The sequence below is a fragment of the Phalangium opilio genome, unplaced genomic scaffold (genome assembly GCF_054372755.1).
Source record: "Phalangium opilio isolate 3A_F unplaced genomic scaffold, DU_Popi_V2 ptg000090l_1, whole genome shotgun sequence".
In the NCBI taxonomy this organism is placed as follows: domain Eukaryota; kingdom Metazoa; phylum Arthropoda; class Arachnida; order Opiliones; family Phalangiidae; genus Phalangium; species Phalangium opilio.
Window position 1 is genome coordinate 42,477 of NW_028324195.1, and position 22,505 is coordinate 64,981.

Sequence of the window (22,505 nt, forward strand, 5' to 3'; positions counted from 1 at the left end):
AGCAAAGATTGTTGTAGAAAGGTTAAGCCAAGATTGCGCTAGAAAGGTTAAGCCAAGATTGCGCTAGAAAGGTTAAGCCAAAATTGTGCTAGAAAGGTTAAGCCAAGATTGCGCTAGAAAGGTTAAGCCAAGATTGCGCTAGAAAGGTTAAGAAAAGATTGCGCTAGAAAGGTTAAGCAAAGATTGCGCTAGAAAGGTTAAGCAAAGATTGCGCTAGAAAGGTTAAGCAAAGATTGCGCTAGAAAGGTTAAGCAAAGATTGCGCTAGAAAGGTTAAGCGAAGATTGACTTAGCAAGTAAATGCTATTATAAAATATCAATAACCAAAATCATTCACTATTTAGCAAATATAGGAACTGCCCCCAAAGGCAAATATTATGAAAGGTTTTTAGAAAATATAAGCTACTAACACATGAAAAGTTTTAAAAAAATTATGCTTGCCAAATAAATCTGTGATTTTAATTCTTAAGGATATACCTCAACTTTGATATTCCGCCTATGAAGTATTCAATAGCGACTTCAACACCGATAAAAAGTATGTTTTTTATAGAAATAGGCAATTATGTCAAGCTCGCATTGTAGTGAACATAAATAGTTCCATTTTTCTGTCCTATCCAAATGAAGTATGTAGAAAGGTCGGTTCTAAAAGATTCACTGATTGAGAAACTGATAATCAAGGAACAACCCAAATGCTCTTTACTCACCAAAACTGAAACTAGTTTCGCAGTAACATTAATTTACTCTGAAATAGTATGTAAAAATTAAGAAAGCCTTTTCCTAATCCGTGACCATTTGAAAAAATAGCGGAAAGAAATGTATAGACGGACTTTTGGATTTGACTATTTTCTTAGCCATCTTTAAATACATGTTTCAAAAAGTAAAAAAAATTCCTGACGGGTAATGCCGGATCCTTTCGCTACTATTAATAACAGATAGGAATAATATACCCTCCATTCATCAATATTTAATTTAGAGTGCTCTTTAAATAAATTAAAACCGTTCATTACGCCCGAAGTGAATATAGTTAGTATTTCTGGAACTGATATGACACCTGTTTACTACTAGGAATAAGCTTGTGATAATCCATATTTATTTTATATTTAAAAACCGTCAATAAATATAAATTACTTGCTAGACAAAAGACCCGAAACCGAGCCTGCAACATCCATGTAAATATTTTTCTTTAATGTTAAAGGGCTGGTGGCTAAATTTAGTTTTGAAGGAAATTTAACGAAAGAAGTCAAAAAAATTTATTATTCATCTAATACATAGTAGGCTGAAATTATTTCATTTATTTTTTTTACTTTTCTTGCGGCCACTTACCAACCCCTTGAGATTCAATTATTTAGTCTAATGCCTCTTATTAATACTCTTATTTCTCAAAGGTTGAATGCAAAGAAGCCAAAAATTATAACTTTGGACGAGGACATCGACAACGACGAAGACGAACTGATGAACGATAATTTCGATGAATTACTAATTCAATCCATGGAAACAATTGTAACCCAAATGGTCACTAATTCATTCATTTTATAAATATAACGAAAACAGTGAAATAAACCATATTTTACTAATTTTAGTCAATACAAACGTCTAGTGACTTGGTTTTGGAAGACAATTTGCGGCACGCATTTGAAAATAAGGAAAACAAAAGTACAAGGAACGAAGGAAACAGCGATGAGAACATGGTAAAGGAATGCATATATATAGTGTTGTTAGAGATAAACGAAACAGCAACGAGGGCTTGAGAAATATCATGGATCATGATAAAGATACTACGGAGGATGAGTAAGGATAACATGAAGAAAGAAAAAATCTGAATATTTTGAAATTACTACCTTTAAAGAACAAAGTCATAAAATCTAATTAGGTGACGGTGAAAATGACGCATTTTTAGAAGTAATAAAATTTAAAAAAAATCACAGCCCTTATGTAAAAAATAAAAATAATGTGAATCTATTCGATCGAAATGAAAATAAATACAACTATTAGCTGAATTTCAAATGAGTTTAGGAATTAGGAATAACGTTTCTTAAGACGGTATAACTAGAACTAAGAAATATTACTGACGATCAAATTAATTATTATCAAAAATATTTAATAAATTGTAAATTCAATGTAACACATGCTGGAAAGAGGATAAATGTGGATAACAGTAGAAGTTATTCTGTTGACTAGGTCAAGCTAATTTCTTTAAGACAAGGCAGAGTTTTTATATATATTTCTTTATAAAATTTCCACTCCTCTGAGCATACTCCGTGCTTGTATGGCTAGAGATAATATTGCTGTGGTAAGGTAAAAAATAAATCATAGAATAAATTTTTGGCAAATTGAAGCAAATCGGTTTATAGATACTGTAGGTAAAACTAAGCTGTTTAACATAAGCAAGAGTATTTATATTTCTTTTGTTAACTTCTACTCCTCGCTCCGTACTCTTTGTTTGAAAGCCTAGATATAAAAAAGCTAGAGTAAAATAAAAAGCAGTGATGTGCAAATTGGGCGACGCTTCTAACTGAATGAAAAATTATGTTTTTAAGCGCTTCTTTTCGCGAATTTGTAGCAATAAATGAACATTTGTGTTATTTTACTTCCTTTCGCAGGTGAATCCCAACTCGAAAGTACAGGCAGTTGCAGGTAGATGAAGCGTTTTTAAAAAATGTCTACTGCTTCTTAAAGATGGAAGCATTACATGAATGAAGAAATTTAGAGCACGGGTTTGTCTTTGATCGTAGGCTGTGAAGCAAGGAAAGTGCGAAAACGAGTGTAGTAGCAAATTTTAATGAGTGAAGGGAATTTTCCAATTCACATTTAACATAATTTATATAGAAGCATTATCGTTATTATCGTAGCAAAATGTCCATAGACGGCAACACTGGCGCGTTTTAGATCAATCTTCGGTTAGTAGTTTTTCCCTCTCCGTATGACGTATGTCAAGGAGGGGTTCTAATTTCGACGTGTTAGTCTGTTGTAACTACAGATCGGGGCAAATTTGTTCTCAATTTCCGGACCGGAAATTTGGAAAATTGTATTCCACTTGCAATGGCCAATGCTCCAATGTCTGTCTATCACCACCATCCTCTGGTCTTTGTCCACCCCACACGAACACCAGTCTGTACTTACTGGCTTCTAAACACCACCATCATCTGGTCTTTCGTCCATCCCACATGGACACCAGTCTGTACTAACTGGCTTCTAAACGCCACCATCTTCTGGTCTTTTTGTCCATCTCACAAATACAAACTGGCTAATATCTCCATTATCATCATCGTTAAGGTAAGACATACGCGGCGATCGGCTAGAGTTACGAGATACGTCTAGCCTCCCAACGGTGGGGCTTCCAACAAAGGTTCACGCAATTGCGCTGTTCTTACCTATAGCGGCGATTCGAAACCTTTATATACTACCTATTTGAATAAGACTGTAACAGTTCTCCCTCGTGAAAGTACTATATGGCCGGTCGTCTTGGAGGTTGTTACAAGGCCCCTAGGTTCAATAGTGAGGGGAGTTATTGTAAGCCTAGCTTGAAGCCGTCACTATCTTCCCGTAAGGGAATCCAATCCAATGAAAATAAACATACCTTTTCTTGAACTTTGAATAACTTTATTTATTTGCGACGTAATTTAATTTCTCAAAATATCCGGATCCGATTCTGGAAGCGCGACAATTCGCGAATTACAAAAATCGTTGGTTGGAACGCGGAAAATCTGACCCGTGCCTGGTGTTATTTTTTCTAATCGAACACTTAGAAAGCTTAACAACTGAATCTATTTATGTCTGGCGGATTGAAATCAACACAAGCGGAAAAACCATTATTAACAGTTAAAAATCAACAATTTATTTTTAATGCTACTGTAAGTACAGTGACTGTCTCGATTAACAAATTCGGTACAACTGATAAGCATTCCCCGCTTAGATCTAAAATGTTAACTATAATAAAAAAGAAAATGCTTATCAATAGTCTACTTTTTTTTAAAATTCCTTATTCTCATTCTTATTTTTTACACAATATAATCTTTAACACGACAATTAAAAATATATTTTGCTATGTCTAAATTTTTGTCTAATATTTCGTTACATTCCCCTCAAAAATGAGAGTTCAAAGAAATCACATTTTTTTTTAACAAAATTTAATCAATTAATTTAGTTTTTTTTTTAAACTTCAAGAGGATATAGCAATTGTAATGGACGCTTAATTATATATTGATTCGTTTTTATGGTAGCTGACCGACTAATTCCATCTCGTCCTGAGTGGAGTTCCAAGATACGCCCCACTTTCCAAAGGTGTCGTGGTAATTTATCATCCCGTACCAAAACTACATCGTTTTCGTTGATTAAGGGGGAACCTGATTTTATGCTCTTTACTTTTTGGGCAGTCCTTAATTCCAATAGGTATTCCTTTCGCCATCGCACCCAGAACCTATTTAAAAGTTCTTGGCGGTGTTTCCATCTTTTACTCAAGTCGGGCCTATGTAATTCTATTTCACTCATCTTAAATTTTCTCGGAGGAAGGGTATCAAGTCTTTTTCCAATAAGAAAGTGCGAAGGTGTTAGGGGCGAAGATTCGTTACTGTCGTTGCTAGTGAAAGTAATAGGCCGCGAATTCACTACGGATTCGACTTCTATGAGAATAGTTTCTAGTTCTTCATAAGATAATAACGCTCTGCCTAGTACCCTTTTAAACAATCTTTCACCGTTCGCACCATTCTTTCCCACATACCTCCCCACCAGGGAGCATAATCCACTATAAATTTCCAAACAATCTTATTCTTTCCAAAATACTGTTTTGTTTCCGGAGTCAGAACAGTGCTCCATAATTTCGATAATTCCTTCTGAGTTCTTTGGAAAGTTTTTGCATTGTCCGACAAAAAAAGTCTGCTAACACCGCGACGACCCACGAACCGTTTTAACGCGAGTATAAAATTTTCGGCGCTTAAATTTGACACAAGTTCGAGATGAACGGCTCTAGTTGTAGCGCAGGTGAATAGCGCGATATAACTTTTTGTTTTTGATGGTACGTACTTCCTCTCTTTCTCATCATAACACCTTATATATACTGGGCCTGCAAAATCTACTCCCGTTGTCTCGAAAGGTGAACTCGCGTTAACGCGTTCTGGAGGTAATGGTGCGGTCTCTGGATGATACGATAGTTTCTTCAGTCTTTTACAAAGCAGACAATTAGCTAATTGTTTTTTGATAATCTGTCGTCCACGCGGAATCCAAAATCGTCCTCTTAGACTCGCGAGTGTAGAAGTTACACCCATGTGCATAACCTTTTCATGGTAGTTCTTGATGATGAATTGAGTAAATCTGTGTTCTTCTGGTAGTATTATGGGATGTCTTTCATCCAACTTAAGATCTGCGAAACCCAGTCGTCCTCTCATTCGGCATAATCCGTCTTCATCTAAATATGGCTTCAACTCTAAAAGTTTTGAACCAGGTGGGATTTCTCGCTTCTCCTTGAGGGCTTTAATTTCTCGCGGGAATGCTTCTTGTTGTGTGAACTTGATCCAATAATTTTCGCTTAGATTAATCTCATCTGTGGTCAATTCACCCCTTTTCTTGTTGATTGGATTTTTACAATTGAAATGTACTCGCAAAATCCAAGCGGTCGTCCTTATTACTCTTGAGAAGTTGCTGTAATCTTCTAGTTTCAAAATGGGTTCCAATCCTTCGTTTGAAACTTCACTTGCGTATAGGACAATGGAATTCGTATATTTTGGTCTTTTCTCCGTGTCCGCTTCGCTCGTTCTGGTGTACCTTTCGGGTTGAATTGGCCATCCTGATTTATGTCCTTTCAAAAAATCTGGTCCTGTCCACCACATTTCATTTGATTGTAGTTCAGATACGGTTTGACCCCGTGTGAGGAAATCAGCTGGATTTTGTTTAGTTGGTACATATCTCCATTGCTCGGGTTCCGTGAGCTCCTGAATTTCACTCACTCTGTTTTCTATGAAGGGTTTCCACTCTCTGGCATTGCTTCGAATCCATGAAATAACAGATTGGTTGTCACTCCAGAAATGTATAGGCGGCTTTTCTTCTTCGAAATTGGTTTTGATGGTTTTCATTAATCTGGCCCCAATGACTGCTCCCATTAATTCCAATTTCGGAATCGTAAGCTTTTTCAGAGGTGAGACACGACTTTTTGATGCCAGTAGTAGGACAGTTGGAATATTGTTTTCTCCCATAGACCAAATGTAAACCGCTGCTCCATAAGCCTTTTCGCTTGCATCCGTGAAGCAGTGCAATTGTAAATGTTCGTTATTTTCACCATAGTACCTTGGAATTTCTAGTTGGGACACTAGTGGTAACTCCAGACACCACTTGTTCCAAATTTCTTCCAAATCGGAATCGATTTCTTTATCCCAGTCTGTTCCCCTCTTCCATAGTTCTTGATACAGACATTTAATTCGGACGGTGAAAGGTGAAATGAACCCGATGGGATCGAATACGCGAGCTGAGGCTTTCAAGATGAAACGCTTTGTATTTGTCTTGTTGCTGAGAAAGTCCAGGAGTTTGGAGACTTCGAAACATAACATGTCTGATTCCGGGCACCAAGCGATTCCCAAAACCTTTAGCAGCGTGTTTGATATCTTGCCGGTGTCTTTGACAGATTTGTATTCACTTGGATCTTCAGACAACCTTTTATTCAACCAAGTTGAGTTCGATTGGAACTTTCGTAATGGCATTCCAGCTTTCGATAACATCGTCTTCGCTCCATTGAACAATTCAAAAGCTTTATTTTCGTCTTCTGCTCCACCCACAAGATCATCGAAGTACAGGAAATCTCGCAACAATTTGTAAATTTCTGGTTGTTCATGCTTGAATTTTTCGATATGGTAGCGAATTATAGCTGCCAGTAAGTATGGGCTAGATGTTAAGCCAAACAAAACTCGTGTCATTCTGTAAACTTGATATTGCAATTTATCTGGATCTAGTGTTCTATCCTTTATCCAAAGAAATCTTGTTACATCACGATCGCTCTCTGATAACCCCACTTGCAAAAATGCCTTCTCAATATCGGCCGTAAATCCATATTTATTCTTCCGAAATTTGATCAGTAGACCAAGTAAGTCCATGTTGAGTGCTGGTCCTGAATTAAGGCAATCGTTTAATGACGGCGAATTTAAAGCATGGGAGGATCCGTCGAAGACGATTCTAAGCTTCGTAGAGCTTCTTTCTTCATTAATTACTTCTCTGTGCGGCAGATAAAATGTCGTCTTAGATTCGCTTCCCACGTTCACCTCTTCGATTATTCCATTTTTCAAGTATGTTTCGAAGACTTCAGCATATCTGTTGAATATCTCTGGATTCTTCCTAAATTTTCTTAATTGGCCTTGAAATCTAATTTTTGCTTGTTGATAGTTATTGTTTGAAAGTTTTCTTTCATCCTTCCAAGGGAGACAAACTGTGTAACGCTTTCCATCGTAGCAAATCTTAGAGTCGAAATCCCTTTGTATGGCTTTTTCATTCATCAATTGGTCATCATTTTTGTCCACGATTCCCAGTGCATCCAATTTCCAAAATGCTTTCAGACTTTCAGATATTAGTTCCTCTTCGTTTCGTTCATGGTAACTCATCACGTGAAAAACGCATACATTGTAAGAGCCTATTGAGGACTCGTCATCTTGCAATTCTTCATCCTTTCCATGAATTGTCCAACCAAGGATAGTGTCATGTGCCATGAGAGATGAACTAATTCTTTCGGTGACGCCGCTAGATACCTTCCAATAGTAATCTGCTCCCAATAACAATGTAATTTCCTCGGAACTTGAGAGTCCATCGTGGGGTGGCGTATCAGCTAGCTTCCATCCCCTTTCATCAGATAATTTCATTAAGTCTTGTCTCGGAACCCCTGGGATACTTCCGCTTAGTTTTGGTGATACTATGGCTTCTACGGTTATGCTTCGAGTGTCAAACAGGCTTCTTAGAGACAATTGTACCTTTGGACGCTCAATCCTTTTATTCTTTCCTTCAAACACTGTCAAGTTCAACGATTCCCTTCCAATGATGGGCAGGTTTAACTTTTGGCATATATCAGATGATACATATGTACGGTGGCTTCCGTCATCCAACAAACATCGTACGATTTCTTCTTTTCCATCATGATATATCTTTGCCCAGGCAGTACGGAGGTAGATTTTTGATGAGGAATTCTTAGAGAGAATAGTGGACAGAGTTGCAACTTCATTTTGAATAGTTCTGTCTTCCTCTTTCTTGTTGTCTGGACTGGAAACAGCTTTGTATTGAGTATCACATATCATGTGCGAATGACATTTTTGGCAGAATTTGCAGGAGACTTCTCTTTTCTTCTTGCAAAACCTTGCTGTATGTCTTTTCTGGGCACATATAAAACAAAGTGATAGTTTCTTGAAGACTTCCTTTCGTTCATCCGCATTTAGAGTGTTACAATTTTCCATTTTGTGTAGCTCGTTACAAAATGAACAAGTATTTTCTGATACAGTTGTTTTGAAAGCAGATGTGGAATGGATTCTTGGTTTTTTAATTATGGGGTTTCTAGTAAATGAGTTTTCGGGTTTCTTATCTTGAATGCTAAAACCTTTTTTCAATTTACTAGCTTGTTCCCTACTTTCGACCTCTTCTTTTAGGAACTCGATTAATTTATCAATACAAAACGCCTTCCGGTTTTTCTGGGAATAACTAAGAACTATATCTTCTGGTAATAAATCCGTAATTATTGGAATTAATACTGCCCCATATTGATTTTTAACATTAAGAGTCTCTAATCCCATAACACTAACATAAAGAACATCAAAGAAATTCCGTAAACTTCTTATGTCTGACGATTTTCTAACAGGTTCTAAATTTCGTATATTTTCGATATGAGCTTGTGTTATATCTTCATCTCTACCGAATCGTTCTTCGAGAGTGTTCACCGCGTTCTGATAGGTCATTGATAAACCCCTAACACTAGATAAAGCAATACCCCCTAGGTAACTTCTGAGATAGATAAGCTTAGCGGAATCGGGTAACTCGGTATTGTGGAAGGTATTTTCAAAAGATGTCCAAAATTCCTGCCATTTACTAATATCTCCATAAAATTTCTCGATAGTTATACGCGGCAATTTCGTATTTACAGTCTGCGCGTTATTAAAAGGTATAGGAGATTGTGGTTGGCTTACTATCTGCGTTGTACTTGATGCTGATGACCTCTGGTTTGTCATTTGCAAGTTCTGTTGAGCGTCGATGCACCTTGACTTTAAATCGATGATTTTATTTTGAATTGTTTCACAATCCATCAAGTCCTTGTCCAATTCCGCGTCCGTAGTCAGTTCGTCTTGCACTTTCTCGTTTAAAGCACTAATGTTCGATTCTATATTGTCTAACTGAAGAACGTATTTAGTCAATATAGCGTTGTTTACAGCTAAAGACGTGGCTCCTAAGGCTTGATTTATTTCATTTTCTAGACGCGTTAACGAACCTCTCGCGTGGCCTCTTTTACCGATATTTCGTTTATGCGGATCCATTTCTGTTCGGATTATTTGGGATATACAGTTTAATTTTCGAGCCCCCGAACGCGAAATTCACGAAATTCCTTCGTACAGTCACAAATATCGTAGAGAATTTACAAAGTTTCCAAATACAAATAACTTCCGGTCTCAGATTTAGTAGAGGGTTCACAAAGTTTTTCAAACACACGCTTAATAACTTCTATTAACCGTTTCTACTTTTTCGCTCAGTTTTTCCGTTTAATTTCTAAATTAATTTCTAATCCTATCCCGCGTTTTCGGCATCATGTTATTTTTTCTAATCGAACACTTAGAAAGCTTAACAACTGAATCTATTTATGTCTGGCGGATTGAAATCAACACAAGCGGAAAAACCATTATTAACAGTTAAAAATCAACAATTTATTTTTAATGCTACTGTAAGTACAGTGACTGTCTCGATTAACAAATTCGGTACAACTGATAAGCATTCCCCGCTTAGATCTAAAATGTTAACTATAATAAAAAAGAAAATGCTTATCAATAGTCTACTTTTTTTTAAAATTCCTTATTCTCATTCTTATTTTTTTCACAATATAATCTTTAACACGACAATTAAAAATATATTTTGCTATGTCTAAATTTTTGTCTAATATTTCGTTACACCTGGTCAGTGAAAACAGTAAGAGAACTAACTTGTTTCAGAAACAACCGGCGTTTCTTATGCCTCGGTTGTTTGTTTTGGAACGAAGGTTATGGATGAGAAAAGAGGAGGAGTTTACATGGCGGCGGGCTGAACATAGTCCCAAAGTTGGACGAGGATGCTCAGCCCTCCATCTTCGTCTGCAACGGCTTCAGGGGTGAGGCCGCTGCATGCACCCCCTCGGAAAAGAAGAAGAACGTGGAAAGAAAATAGAAGTGAGGAAAGAATAGGGGTGAAACAAGGAAAAGAAAATATAATGTGGAATAACGGTATTCACGAAAAGTTTAATCGGCTTGAACGCTAGTGTTCATCCGTCCATGTTGACGATCCCGAAGTATAAATTTGCGCTGGCACAAAGAGGCGAAGTGTTTCCCGACCGCTTCACAAGCTTTGCAGCGATATGCCCCACTTGGACGATGGAGAATTGGGTATCCATCCGGGGAAATGGGGTATAAACGGATGGCCGCGCTCTGGGGCATCCCGTCCCATGCGACAGGAAACAGCTTGCGGTTCCGTGGTGGTTCGCGGAGGAAAGGGAGGTCTTACACGAAGAGTTGGTCATACTCTGACAGCAGATAAAGTTTATCTTGGGATATGGGGAGGCGACCATAATCTAAAAAGTCTCGAAAGTCCTGGGAACCTGGTAGGAATGGATTATCCGGCTCAATTTCGCCGGCTGCTTCTGTGGGGTCCGGAAGCTGTCTTGGTTCGTCATCGGGTTGGTGGTTTCGCGGCGTTGCAGTGGTTGGAGGAGCTTGCGGCGGAAGGACTTCTGTAGGAGCAGCCGTCTGTGCGGCGGCTGGAGGAGCTCGCGGCGGGAGGACTTCTGGAGCAGCGGGCGTCTGCGCGGCGGCTGGAGGAGCTTGCGGCGTGAGAACTTCTGGAGGAGCGGGCGTCTGTGCGGCGGCTGGAAGAGCTTTCGCCAATGAGGCGGCTGGAAGAGGTTTCGCCAATGAGGCGGCTGGAAGAGGATTCGCCAATGAGGCGGCTGGAAGAGGTTTCGCCAATGAGGCGGCTGGAAGAGGTTTCGCCATTGAGGCGGTTGGAAGAGGTTACGGCAATGAGGCGGCTGGAAGAGCTTTCGGCAAAGCGGCGGCTGGAAGAGCTTTCGGCAAAGGGGCGGCTGGAAGAGCTTTCGGCAATGGGGCGGCTGGAGGATTTTTCAGTAATGGAGCTGGGTAACGGAGGGCTATTTCCAGCATTAGTTCGTCTAAGGTGCGTTGAGTAACGGCGCCGGGACGTGGGGTGTGTGCCAAACGTCCATTCTCTTCGTGGCAACATTCCTCCATGGTTGTGTTCCCGTTGTGAACGTTGACTGGGCAGGTTTGGGCCCACTGCCTCTGGGCGAACGTTTACGGCAGGAGTGTCGTCCTACAGAGTACCTCCTTCCTGGGTCAGGATTAACACGTCCGGTTCCTGTGCAGCGGTCCTCGCGGGATGAATCTGTTCTTCGGGATCGATGTCGACTTCCCTGGAGAGGAGTCCAAACGAGTGGGCCGCGGGAAGGGAAATGATTGGGAATTCCCGAGGGGACGGTTGCAAGAGAAAATCTTCAGGCGTGACCGTGGCCATCCTTCCACGCTTTTGTTTAGGGGCCAGTCTCCAGTATAGAGGAGGAGTAGCCATCTAAAAAGAAGAGGAATTATAAGAGCCCCATAGGGATGTAGGAAGTGTTCCCATTGGGATCGAGCGTGACGGATCGCAATGGCAGTAACACGTTGTTCCCGGTTTAAACGGCTGTTTGCACCAAACGCCTTGGGTGGGCTAGTCTAACTCTTTCCCAAGGTGGTTTGGCAATGGGTACTCTCTTGAAGCAGAAGTCTATGGGGTCTAAGTCCCTAATATAGTTATTTCGTAAATACTGAGAAATCTCATTTGTTGAACGTATACATGCGACTCTTTCTTCCAGGAGGATTATAGTAAACATCCATGTCTACTTTTCCGGGCTGTACCGTGTGTCGGTAGCACAATTCTTTCTTGAATGGTTTATCGAAAATCGTCGGAAAGTGTTCCGCAATCGACGGAGCTAAGGGAGAGTGAGTATCCTCTCCAGTGCTCATGGACTCGAAAAGTTCATCCTCCACTGGGACTAAAGGGCTTAGGCTCGTAGCTACTTGCAACTCATAACGCGTTCCAATTGTCGGAAGAGGGGATTCGCCTTCAAGACAAGTTGACAGGGCATGGACTTTCGGCGTCTTTTTTAAGGGCTTTGTTGACGAGCTTGTCGTCGTTGTGGCTCTCATTCGTTTTTTTCGCCGTTGTCTGTCTTCATTCCTGTCTATCTCTTCCGAAGAGGAAATTAGATGATCTCGCTGCTGATTTCGTGATCGACCTTCTTTTTTGTGTTTACTTCGAGAGTGAGGGGAGTACGGTTCTTTGGTCCATGTATTTCTACTAGAGATGGGCCGATACCGATGCCATATCGGTATCGGTACCGATATTTGGCTTTAACCGATATATCGGTATCGGTTATAAATGAACCGATATTTCTACCCGATATTTTTTAAAGAAAATAAATGCTTATGTTGAGAGTAGATAGCGCCATAAGACCTAAACTCTGAGACAGCACAGTTTTTCATCTATTTTTGGATAACGTTACTAGTGTCCAAACTGGATTTGTCGTATGATAAGCCAGTTTTATAGTTTCAAGTACCGAAATTGGATCGAGAATCTTCATAGAGATGGGCCGATACCGATGCCATATCGGTATCGGTTTGATATCGGTTTAATCAAAGGATCGGGTAAAATATCGGTATCGGTACGTATCGGTTTCCGAAGTATCGGATCATATCGGTATCGGTTTAAACTGGTATCGGCCCATCTCTAATTTCTACTACTCGATATCTTCCGTAACGGTTTCTTTCGTCTTCCAATGATGGACGATGAGGTGGTAGGGTGACTTCTTTTGCCGAGATCAGGGATCTCTGGCTCATCACATGAGAGACTGCTACTCGATAATTTCCTTACTGGTTTTCGTTTCGGTCCAGGAGCGGTGGAAGAAGTGGTCGGATGACCTCTCTTTTCCTGTTCCGGTTCAGAAATTCTATCTACATCCGTTGATGTGCTCAATTTCAGAAGAGCCTTTTTCTTGGGTTGAATTCCTTCGGTTGTTGTCGTAGTCGGGTGATCTCTTTTTTCTCTCTCAGGTATTGAAGATTCCATTGGAACTTGTGGTTCGGGGGTCAGTGGTTTGGCCACCGGATGTGTCACTTCTGGACTGACAAGGTTTTCTTGACACTCTTCCGGTTGGACTTCTTCTGCGGGTCGGACTTCCGCGTTAGTCGTTTCAGGTTCTTTTGATTTCGTTTTCGGTTGGACTTCTTCCGTGGGTCGGACTTCCGCGTTAGTCGTTTCAGGTTCTTTTCCGGGAGTAGACCCCTCTTCGTTTTCCTCTAACGGAACTTCAGGAGTTTGGTACAATTTGAGTTTAGACATGTTAATTGGGGCGGTCTTTTGTCCCGAGATCATGTCTTCTAGGACGTAAACTAGCGGACTTCTCTTCTCTATGATCTTGTAGGGGCCCGTCCATTTTAGACATAGTTTTGCCATGCGACCCAAGTTATCGTTGGATAGGGGATGAGTCAATTTCCAAACGATCGTCCCAATGTCGAATTCTAGATCTTCTCTTTTGAGATCATAGTATTTTTTCTGTTTGGCCTGAACCAGTTTCGAGAAAGTCTTGGTTAATTTCCACTGGTCCTTTAAGATCTTCAAGGTCTCCGAACGATCATCAAATTCCTCGAGGGGCATCCCTATGTCGATGTCCCACGGGAGTCTCGGTTCTCGTCCCATGTTTAAGTAAAAGGGAGATCTTTTAGTCGTTTCGTGGGAAGCTGAGTTTATCGCGAACGCAAGAGCGTTCAGGGTTTCATCCCATGTTCTGTGATTGTTCTCTACGTATATGGAAATGGTTTCTCCGAGGACTCGGTTTAACCGCTCAGTGATGTTCGACTGAGGGTGATACGGCGAAGTGTGAATTGGTCCAATGTTGAATAATTTGCACGTATTGTGCCATAGGGAGGACACGAACTGAGTCCCTCTGTCGCTTAGTATTTGCTTTGGTGCTCCCCATCGACATACGAAGTTCTTCAGTGCGAGGGCGCATGCGTCGGCTGTTATTCTTTTTAAAGGGATTAGTTCGACGAATTTTGTCATGTAATCCGTAAAGACGAGAAGGAATTTGTATCCTCTTCTGCTGATCGGAAAGGGTACCATGATATCAACTCCTATTTTGTCGAAGGGTCCAGTCGGAACTGTAGATATCATAAGGCCAGGTGTCTTGCGGTTACTGATCTTATACTGTTGGCATAGGACGCACTCCTTGACATATTGCCTGACGTCCTTGTCCAGATCGGGCCACCAGTATCTATGTCCGACTTTTTCTTGCGTCTTGTATTTACCTCTATGGGCAGACAGAGGATGATCATGCAAAAGTCTCATAGCTTCCCTTCTGAGAGATTGAGATGAATGTTGCTTTACTGCCGCACTTGTTGGTGGAAGAGAAGCTAATTCAAAATTTTAACTCTAGGAGCTCAATTCTATAATCTTCATTTAAAGTATACACTTGGTTATGTCAACTTTGTTTCAAATGCTTTAACTCAACTTTAGCCGTATTGAATGCTGCTTTATTCTCTCGCACTTAATGGTGGAAGAAAACCTAATTAAAAATTTTAACTCGAGGAGCTCAATTATATAATCCTCATTTAAAATATACACTTGGTTATGCCAACTTTGTAAACTTTAACTCAACTTTAGCCGTATTGACAAGTGTCGGCGAACAATGGTATATATTAAAACCTTTAATTTTATGATGGTACAAAGGCTGTTTTACCCTCCTCCCGTAGGGAGGTTTCTTGTATTACTTTTGGTAATGGGAACTATATGCTTTGTTTTGGAAATGTATTCTAAAAGTTGAAACCAAAAATTGCTTTAAATCATCTTTTTTTTTATATGAGGCTAATCTTCAGGGTCATATCGTGAACTTCTGGTTAGTTGTAGGACAACATATCTTATGCGATGAATTATGTGTTTGAAGGTAATTTACAATTGAAGCATATTAACTTGTTAATGGGTGTAGTAGAACCAGAGTTATTAAACGTTTTCTTGATTGTTTATGCCATTTTCCAATATGGCGGACATTCTACCAATTGGAGAGTGTGGGAAACCACATCACGTTAAAGAGCGCCCAAAAATCTATAAGGTCTGAAATTTTCAGCTTTGTTTCAATTTGTTCTGGGTTATAACCTATTTTTACTCGTGCGGGGGAGAATCCCCCCTCGCACGAGTATTGGTCCCGGTTTTAAGGTCTATCTAGTCTAGCATAGCTTTGGCAATGCATGGCAACAGGAATACCGTGTGTTCGGGGCTTTTAATCCCGATCATTCCGATTTCGATTTTTTAAAATAAACACTTGTTTGGTGACTCCACCAGAACGAAAAAGGATAGACTCCGCCTCCTCTGAAGCACGCAATGGTCCGTTGGTTTAGCGTTGGTGCGGGGGTTTAAGGATGGTAGCGCGCGGTGGTTTAGCGTTGGTGCAAGAGGATAGCTTAAGTCTTTAGAAGGAAAGTTGTCTGCTACGGGTTTAACTGTTAATATTTATTAGTCTCGCTCACAACTGGAGGTATGCCGTCTAGGGCATTCAATAAATTACCGCCACCTTCCAATCTGCTGAAAATTGCCGAAAGTAAAAAAAACTCTACAATAGTACTTTTTCAACTATTCGTCCTCTGCTAGAAAACACCCGTTGGCTAGATTGACTTGGCTTTCGACTTAGGCGGTAAAATAGAGTATTAATTCGGCAAATCAAAAGACTAGGCGGTAAAATCCAAAAAGCCATGATTAAAGCTAAATAACGACTTCATTGGAATATAATTCACTGTACTTCATCCTCGTCTAACGCAAGACCATTTACGATTAAATATTACAAATCAAAGTAATTATAACGCTGTCTCTCAACAATTTTTTGTTGAGAGACAACGTTTTAATAGTGGCGGTACAGTAGTGTGTTTATTTTCAGCATTTTTCTAAACAATAAAAAAATTAAAGCTAATTAACGACTTAAACAAGTTTAAATTAATTTTATAATGCTCTTTCAAAATTTTCAGGCATATAAACATCACTTAAATAGAAAAACTATACTTAAAACCCCCTAAACTCCTCCATTGTCTCACTCAGTGCCATTTAAACAGGTTTAAATAATACTTATCAACGTAAAATCGAACGTTTTCTCTCATAAAATAACAGCGCGAAAACATAGCGATAAAATACTTTAGGTATTTTTCAAAAGAAAGAAAAAAACCCCCAAAGTAAAACTTCTACTAGTTCTATCCAACCATTTAACAAAAAAAATAAAATTTCGGCAATTTCCAGAAAAATCCTAATTAAAGCTAACTAACTATATAAGATAATTGTTATCAAATACCAAATAGTTTTGCTAGTTGTACCGAACCACGTAGCACATAAATTGACAACAATGATCATCTATTGATGGGCTAAAAACTTATGCATTTATACCGAAAATTTACTACCCCCACTTTTACCCCTTTCCCCCCCCACCTTTTCCCCCTTTACCCCCTCTTTAACCCCATTTACCCCTTTTTTTAGTGCCTTTTCCCCTATATTACCCCCTTTCTTCCCCCATTTTAGTCTATGTTACGGCTGGTCTGGAGTCTTAACCCCGCCCTATTCCCGCCCATTTTCGCGTTAATTTATTCAAATTTATTCATAATTCATAAATAGTGCTCTAAAACGCGAACAGATGGACCTAGGGTAGCTAAACTTTATATTATTTCGTAAATTTCCAAATCCCCGAGGGGACTCGAACGTACCAACGTTAACGCTACAGTTCGGAAAACCGGCACGCTACGAATGCGCCACCGATTTCTTGTATAGACCATTGCTTTTATAAGATAAGAACTGGTAGCGACAAATCCATCTCGAGTTTAGGCGCGTTTCGCGCTAAGAGAGAGAAATTAAATAATCGCCCACTGTCACGTTAATATGACGTTAAGTCGGCCTCAAAGTCACATCTGAAGCTTAGAGTTCTTTTCCTAAAACCTTATCAGTCTTGAATGTAGAGAGAAACGAATTAGCCATATGCCTGATCAGCGCATAGCGGCCAAAATTGGAACTATCATAAGGATGAGCTTAGAGTAGTGGCACTCTATGTTAACTCCTTATAGGTCATAATAAGTCAAACCCTCGGAGATGCCATTACTCCATTTTATACGGAAAAAAATTAACCCCTATTCGCGGAGACGAGCTAAAAGCGGAAAAACGTATTTTATAAATTTTACACCTGTAAAATCTTTTAAAAAACACTTGGAACTTGTATTTCTACTTACTTTCGAGGAAATACCACCGTTTTTTGAAGGTAAGAGTCTTTTTTATACATTTCTTTGTAATAAAAACATTTAAGGCGGAATAAGCCTTGGTCATGGCCATAATGTAGATTTCCACATAGAGTGAAAGAGGCTGTATTTTTTAACTTGGAAAATTTACTTTTTAGGTTTTTCGAACATTTCTATGGCGAAATGAGGTAGGAGACTAATGTAATATTTAGTGGATAATTTTGGAGAGTCAGTTTAGGGATAATTTCAGCCGTTACATTATTTGATCTCCAAATAAGGATGGAATCGCGAACGGTTCTAGCCGACTACGTAGTCTCTTTCCAGTGGTGGGAAAGAAATCTGATTTTGTAAAATGTTTTGAACAAATCCGTAATCAGTGGACAGAGGACCTACAGCTGTTGTTATAAACCCCTTGTTAAATGAATCAATGTGCTGGAGCACCAAAAACCCCATGTTAATCAACTAAAATCTGTGAATTTTCATTTAACATTACGCGAGGGTGTGGGTTCTTATTTATCTAGAAGGGCCTATTCTACCGGCCCTCTAGAATAGGTGCCATAGAAGTCAAACAGTTCTACAGGGATTTTGAAGTTTTCATCTATTTAAACTATTATTTACGCAATAGAAGGTAATTTTAAAGAGTTCGTGCTCTTGGTATCCGTGGAGAAACGAGTTCTTTAGGTCGAGTATTCTCGTCTTCCTCGATAATTTCCTCAAGCATGTTTTCGACTGGTTCTTCTCTTGGAGAATTCGAATCTTCGTTTTCTTCCAGTGGAACTTCGGGAGTTTGATAAAGCTTCAGTAGAGACATGTTGATGGGACCTGTTTTCTGTCCAGATATCATGTCTTCTAACATGTACTCTAATGGACTTTTTTGTCTATGATCTTGAATGGGCAACGTTTTGCCATTCGACCAAGATTGGCATTCGTTAGGGGATGAGGCAATTTCCAGACTGTTGTTCCGACATCAAATTCGAGATCTTCTCTTCGCAAATCCTAGTACTTTTTCTGTTTGGCTTGAGCCAATTTTGAGAAGTTCTTTATTAATTTCCATTGGTCTTTAAGGATCTTCAATGTCTCGAATCGGTCTTCAAATTCTTCGAGGGGAATACCGATGTCGATATCCCATGGGAGTCTTGGTTCTCTTCCCATATTTAGGTAGAATGGAGATTTTTTCGTCGTCTCATGTGGAGCTGAATTTATTGCGAAGGCGAGAGCGTTTAAGGTCTCGTCCCATGTTCGGTGATTGTTCTCCACGTATATTGAAATTGTCTCGCCAAGGACGAAATTTACTCTTTCAGTGATACTGGATTGAGGATAATATGGAGACGTATGGATTGGTCCAATGTTGAATAAGGATGACACAAATGGGGTTCCTCGATCGGTCAGGATCTGTTTTGGCGCTCCTCATCGGCAAACAAAGTTCTTTAGGACTAAAGTGCATGCGTTTGCAGTTATTCTCTTCAGAGGTATTAATTCAACGACGTTCGTCATATAATCCGTAAATACTAGGAAAAACTTGTATCCTCTTCGGCTAATGGTAAATGGTCCCATGATGTCGACCCAACACAGTACCGCGATTTTTCAAACCACATTCAGTGCCCTACGCTCTGAAGGATAAGGTCGATGCCGAATTGACAAGACTGGAAAAAGCTAACATCATATCAACCAATCCTATTCTCAGAGTATGCAGCACCCATTGTACCAGTCCTGAAGAACAACAACGTGAGAATATGTGGCGATTTCAAGCCGACAAAGTCATCAATATCGAGAAGTACCCGCTACTAAGACAAAAGTGGATCAATCAGAGGAGGCTGAACCCTTATGGCTCTATCAAAAAACCTCAATTTTATACGGCGTACTGACCTAGAATTGAATTTTGAAGCCGTTTGGGTGCAAATACCGTGTTCGAACAATCAGACCCTCCTTATAGGCAACATATATCTTTCCCCGGACACACCAGCACAAAAATACGAGGACTTGGGAACACATCTAACAGAGATATTTTTAAATTTTTGGGGTGATATAATTTTAATGGGCGATTTCAATGTACCAGGTGTCGATTGGACTCTGGGTTCTTCTGGGACTGCAGACCGGGAGTCAAAACATATATCTTTCCCCGGACACACCAGCACAAAAATACGAGGACTTGGGAACACATCTAACAGAGATATTTTTAAATTTTTGGGGTGATATAATTTTAATGGGCGATTTCAATGTACCAGGTGTCGATTTGACTCTGGGTTCGCCCTGGGACTGCAGACCGGGAGTCAAAACCAAAGCTCAACATTTAATAGACCTACTGTCTTCAACCAATCTATCGCAAGTAAATCAGACCTTCAACCACCAAGGGCAGTTACTAGATCTCATTTTTACAAATTTGACAAAGTTTCAGCAAATGACACATAGCATTGACCCACTGGTACCTCCAGATCAGTACCACCCTCCATTGCAACTAATCTACCATGGTTTCAAATTTCAAACCAAGCCATCAAAGGTTAAAACATACAATTACTTAAAAGGAGATTACCTCAACCTTTATACAACTATGAGAGAAAGCAACTGGGACTGCCTCACTGGGTTAATGGACACTGAAGAAGCGGCATCGTTATTTTCATCAATCATTAGACATGCCATGGAAACGTCCATCCCACTTACTAGCGTTGGTAGTAACAGTTCCAGGGTGCGTAAGTACCCAAGTTGGTATTTCACGGACCTACGAACTGCCTTACGTCACAAAAACTATTATCACAGGAAGAACAAAAGACTATAACACCACAGGATTTCCTGAACTATAGAAAATACCGTGCAAAACACCACAGGATTTCCTGAACTATAGAAAATATCGTGCAGAGGTAAGTCATTACTGAAAAGGGACAGGAAAGCCTACAGCGACATAGTCAACGATTCCATCAAGAAAGATCCGAAGCTATTTTGGTCGTATGTGAAATCTGTAAAAGGATCGTACTCCGAGATCATACATTTAGAAAGAGACGGCAAAATAATAACGAAAACTCAAGCCATAGCAAAGCAATTTGCCGATTGCTTCTCTTCTATTGCAAATGATAATACCAATCTGAACTATACAATTGAGGACGATGGGAAGGCACAACATCTTTCATCGCTAACAATTACCGAGCAAGATGTCATGATTGCCATAGGAAAACTAAAATCAAAAACGACATCCGGTCATGACGGTATCCAAAACTTTAAAATTAAGGGATGTAAACAACTACTATGTAGACCGCTCTCACAGATATTTAATACATACATACAACATGGAAAATTCCCGGCGGAGTGGAAAACAGCTCTCGTGACACCCATTTTTAAAAACGTCTACAAAGGTGACCCTCGCAATTACCGACCCATACTTTGCTCGGTAGCATTAGTCTTCGACTACATCATGCAGGGATATCTATATAAATGGTTCTCCCCCAATATTAACGACTCCCAGCACGGCTTCGTGATAGGCCGCTCGGTCGACACAAATCATTTATCGTTTTTAAACTTTGTCGAACCGAGAGTGAAATCAGGAGGGCAAGTGGACGTAATTTACATGGACTTATCCAAGGCCTTCGACAGAGTATCCCATCATGTCTTACTAAAAAAGCTTGCCTCCTTCGGGGTGGCTGGATCTTTGCTTAAATGGTTTCAGAGCTACCTGAAAGATAGGAAAAATGTAATGAAATGCAACAATGAAATTTCCGGGGTATCATTCGACGTCCGATGCAGGGTACCCCAGGGATCCTCTTTGAGACCCCTACTTTTCAACATATACATAGCTGACCTCCCAAGTTATCTACCCAACACCACGCCTTTACAATTCGCCGACGACCACAAAGCGGCAAATAATATCGTTACCTCAGAGGATTGTGAGTCGCTCCAAAAAGTATATAAATAGCCTGCAGAGTTGGTGCAACAACAATAATATTCCCATCAATGAAGCCAAAACCAAAGTTATGACGTACACACGGAAACGGGCACCGATATTGTATAATTACACAATCAACAACAAACCACTGGAAAGAGTGACGAACATTTATGATCTGGGCCTCTTTTTTGATTCCAAGCTTTTATACCAAGATCATATAATCTATGCCTCGCTTAGAGCTCGTAGGACACTAGGGGGAGCCCTAAGTATATCTAGGAAACTGGGCTCCAAATCGTGTTTTACGAAGCTCTATCAGACAATTACAAAACCTACTCTACTATTTGGGTCACTGAGTGACTGCCAAGCAAGTCATACACAATTAGAAAATCTTGAGGCAGTTCAAAAGAAAATTTATTTATTTCTATAAAACGTATTTTACGAATTTGAAAACCTACCATTATGATCAGTTATTAAGATCTATCCATTTGGAGCATCTTACTACAGTTTTCAAGAAGTTAGACATAATGTTTCTCTCTAAACTGAAAACTAATAGAATTCACTGTGCGACCTTACTTTCGGTAATACACTTTAACATCCGAAATAGAAATACAAGGCAACATCACACCTTCTATTTCGATGTAAAATTGCCAACTCCCCTAGCCCGAATGATGAAAAACTTTAACGACCATGGATCACGAATAGACATTTTTAATAGAAAATTAAAACTCCGTCACCTAAGTGTATTATCCCTGTGACATTATTGTTTATTTTTATTTTTATGTTTTATTTATGACGCGTATCTAATTCAGTACTAAACTAATTTAAGCGGTGCACTACCTAGAAGGTACTACTTTGTATTGTTGTAATGCACAATAAATCATATTTCAATTCAATTCAATTCAATCTCGAATTTATAAACGTTCTCGATGTCAATTGCGCAATAAGCCAATGAATGCGCCGTACGACATTCGACATTAGGAGGGAAAATCGTTATTGCTTGATCGCAAACTGACATACGATAATGACAATGTACCTCGTTATGATAAGCAACAACTAAATTGGTAATGGGTGATAAACGTTAAGTATCTATTGTAAGCAATGTTCAAGAATTTTAGCCCCGGACGTTTTTTGGTG

At 39.7% G+C, this 22,505-nt stretch overlaps 2 protein-coding genes across 2 annotated transcripts; one reads left to right on the top strand and one right to left on the bottom strand.

Annotated features, from left to right (window-relative positions):
* Nucleotides 1-4,210: 4,210 nt before the first annotated feature.
* LOC149644120 (uncharacterized) lies at nt 4,211-9,484 on the bottom strand. The gene is made up of 3 exons (XM_089850332.1): nt 4,671-9,484; nt 4,410-4,575; nt 4,211-4,312 (listed from the first exon to the last, which is right to left on the bottom strand). Exons 1-3 carry the CDS (start codon nt 9,482-9,484, stop codon nt 4,211-4,213), a joined length of 5,082 nt encoding a protein of 1,693 aa, XP_089706458.1.
* A 10,219-nt stretch (nt 9,485-19,703) lies between these two features.
* LOC149644121 (uncharacterized) lies at nt 19,704-22,191 on the top strand. Its single transcript, XM_089850333.1, has 3 exons — nt 19,704-20,183; nt 20,340-21,372; nt 22,181-22,191. The coding sequence occupies exons 1-3, from the start codon at nt 19,704-19,706 to the stop codon at nt 22,189-22,191; spliced, it is 1,524 nt and encodes a 507-aa protein (XP_089706459.1).
* The last annotated feature ends 314 nt before the right edge of the window (nt 22,192-22,505 follow it).

Excerpts from the sequence above, each read along its gene's own strand:
- LOC149644120 (XM_089850332.1), bottom strand. The coding sequence starts at position 9,484 with ATGGATCCGCATAAACGAAATATCGGTAAAAGAGGCCACGCGAGAGGT. Across the intron at positions 4,576-4,670 it reads GTGAAAGATTGTTTAAAAGG|CAACGACAGTAACGAATCTT; the intron begins GTACTAGGCAGA and ends TACTTTCACTAG. Across the intron at positions 4,313-4,409 it reads AACTTTTAAATAGGTTCTGG|TTTTGGTACGGGATGATAAA; the intron begins GTGCGATGGCGA and ends AAAACGATGTAG.
- LOC149644121 (XM_089850333.1), top strand. The coding sequence starts at position 19,704 with ATGGGCGATTTCAATGTACCAGGTGTCGATTTGACTCTGGGTTCGCCC. Across the intron at positions 20,184-20,339 it reads TTGGTAGTAACAGTTCCAGG|AAAATATCGTGCAGAGGTAA; the intron begins GTGCGTAAGTAC and ends CCTGAACTATAG.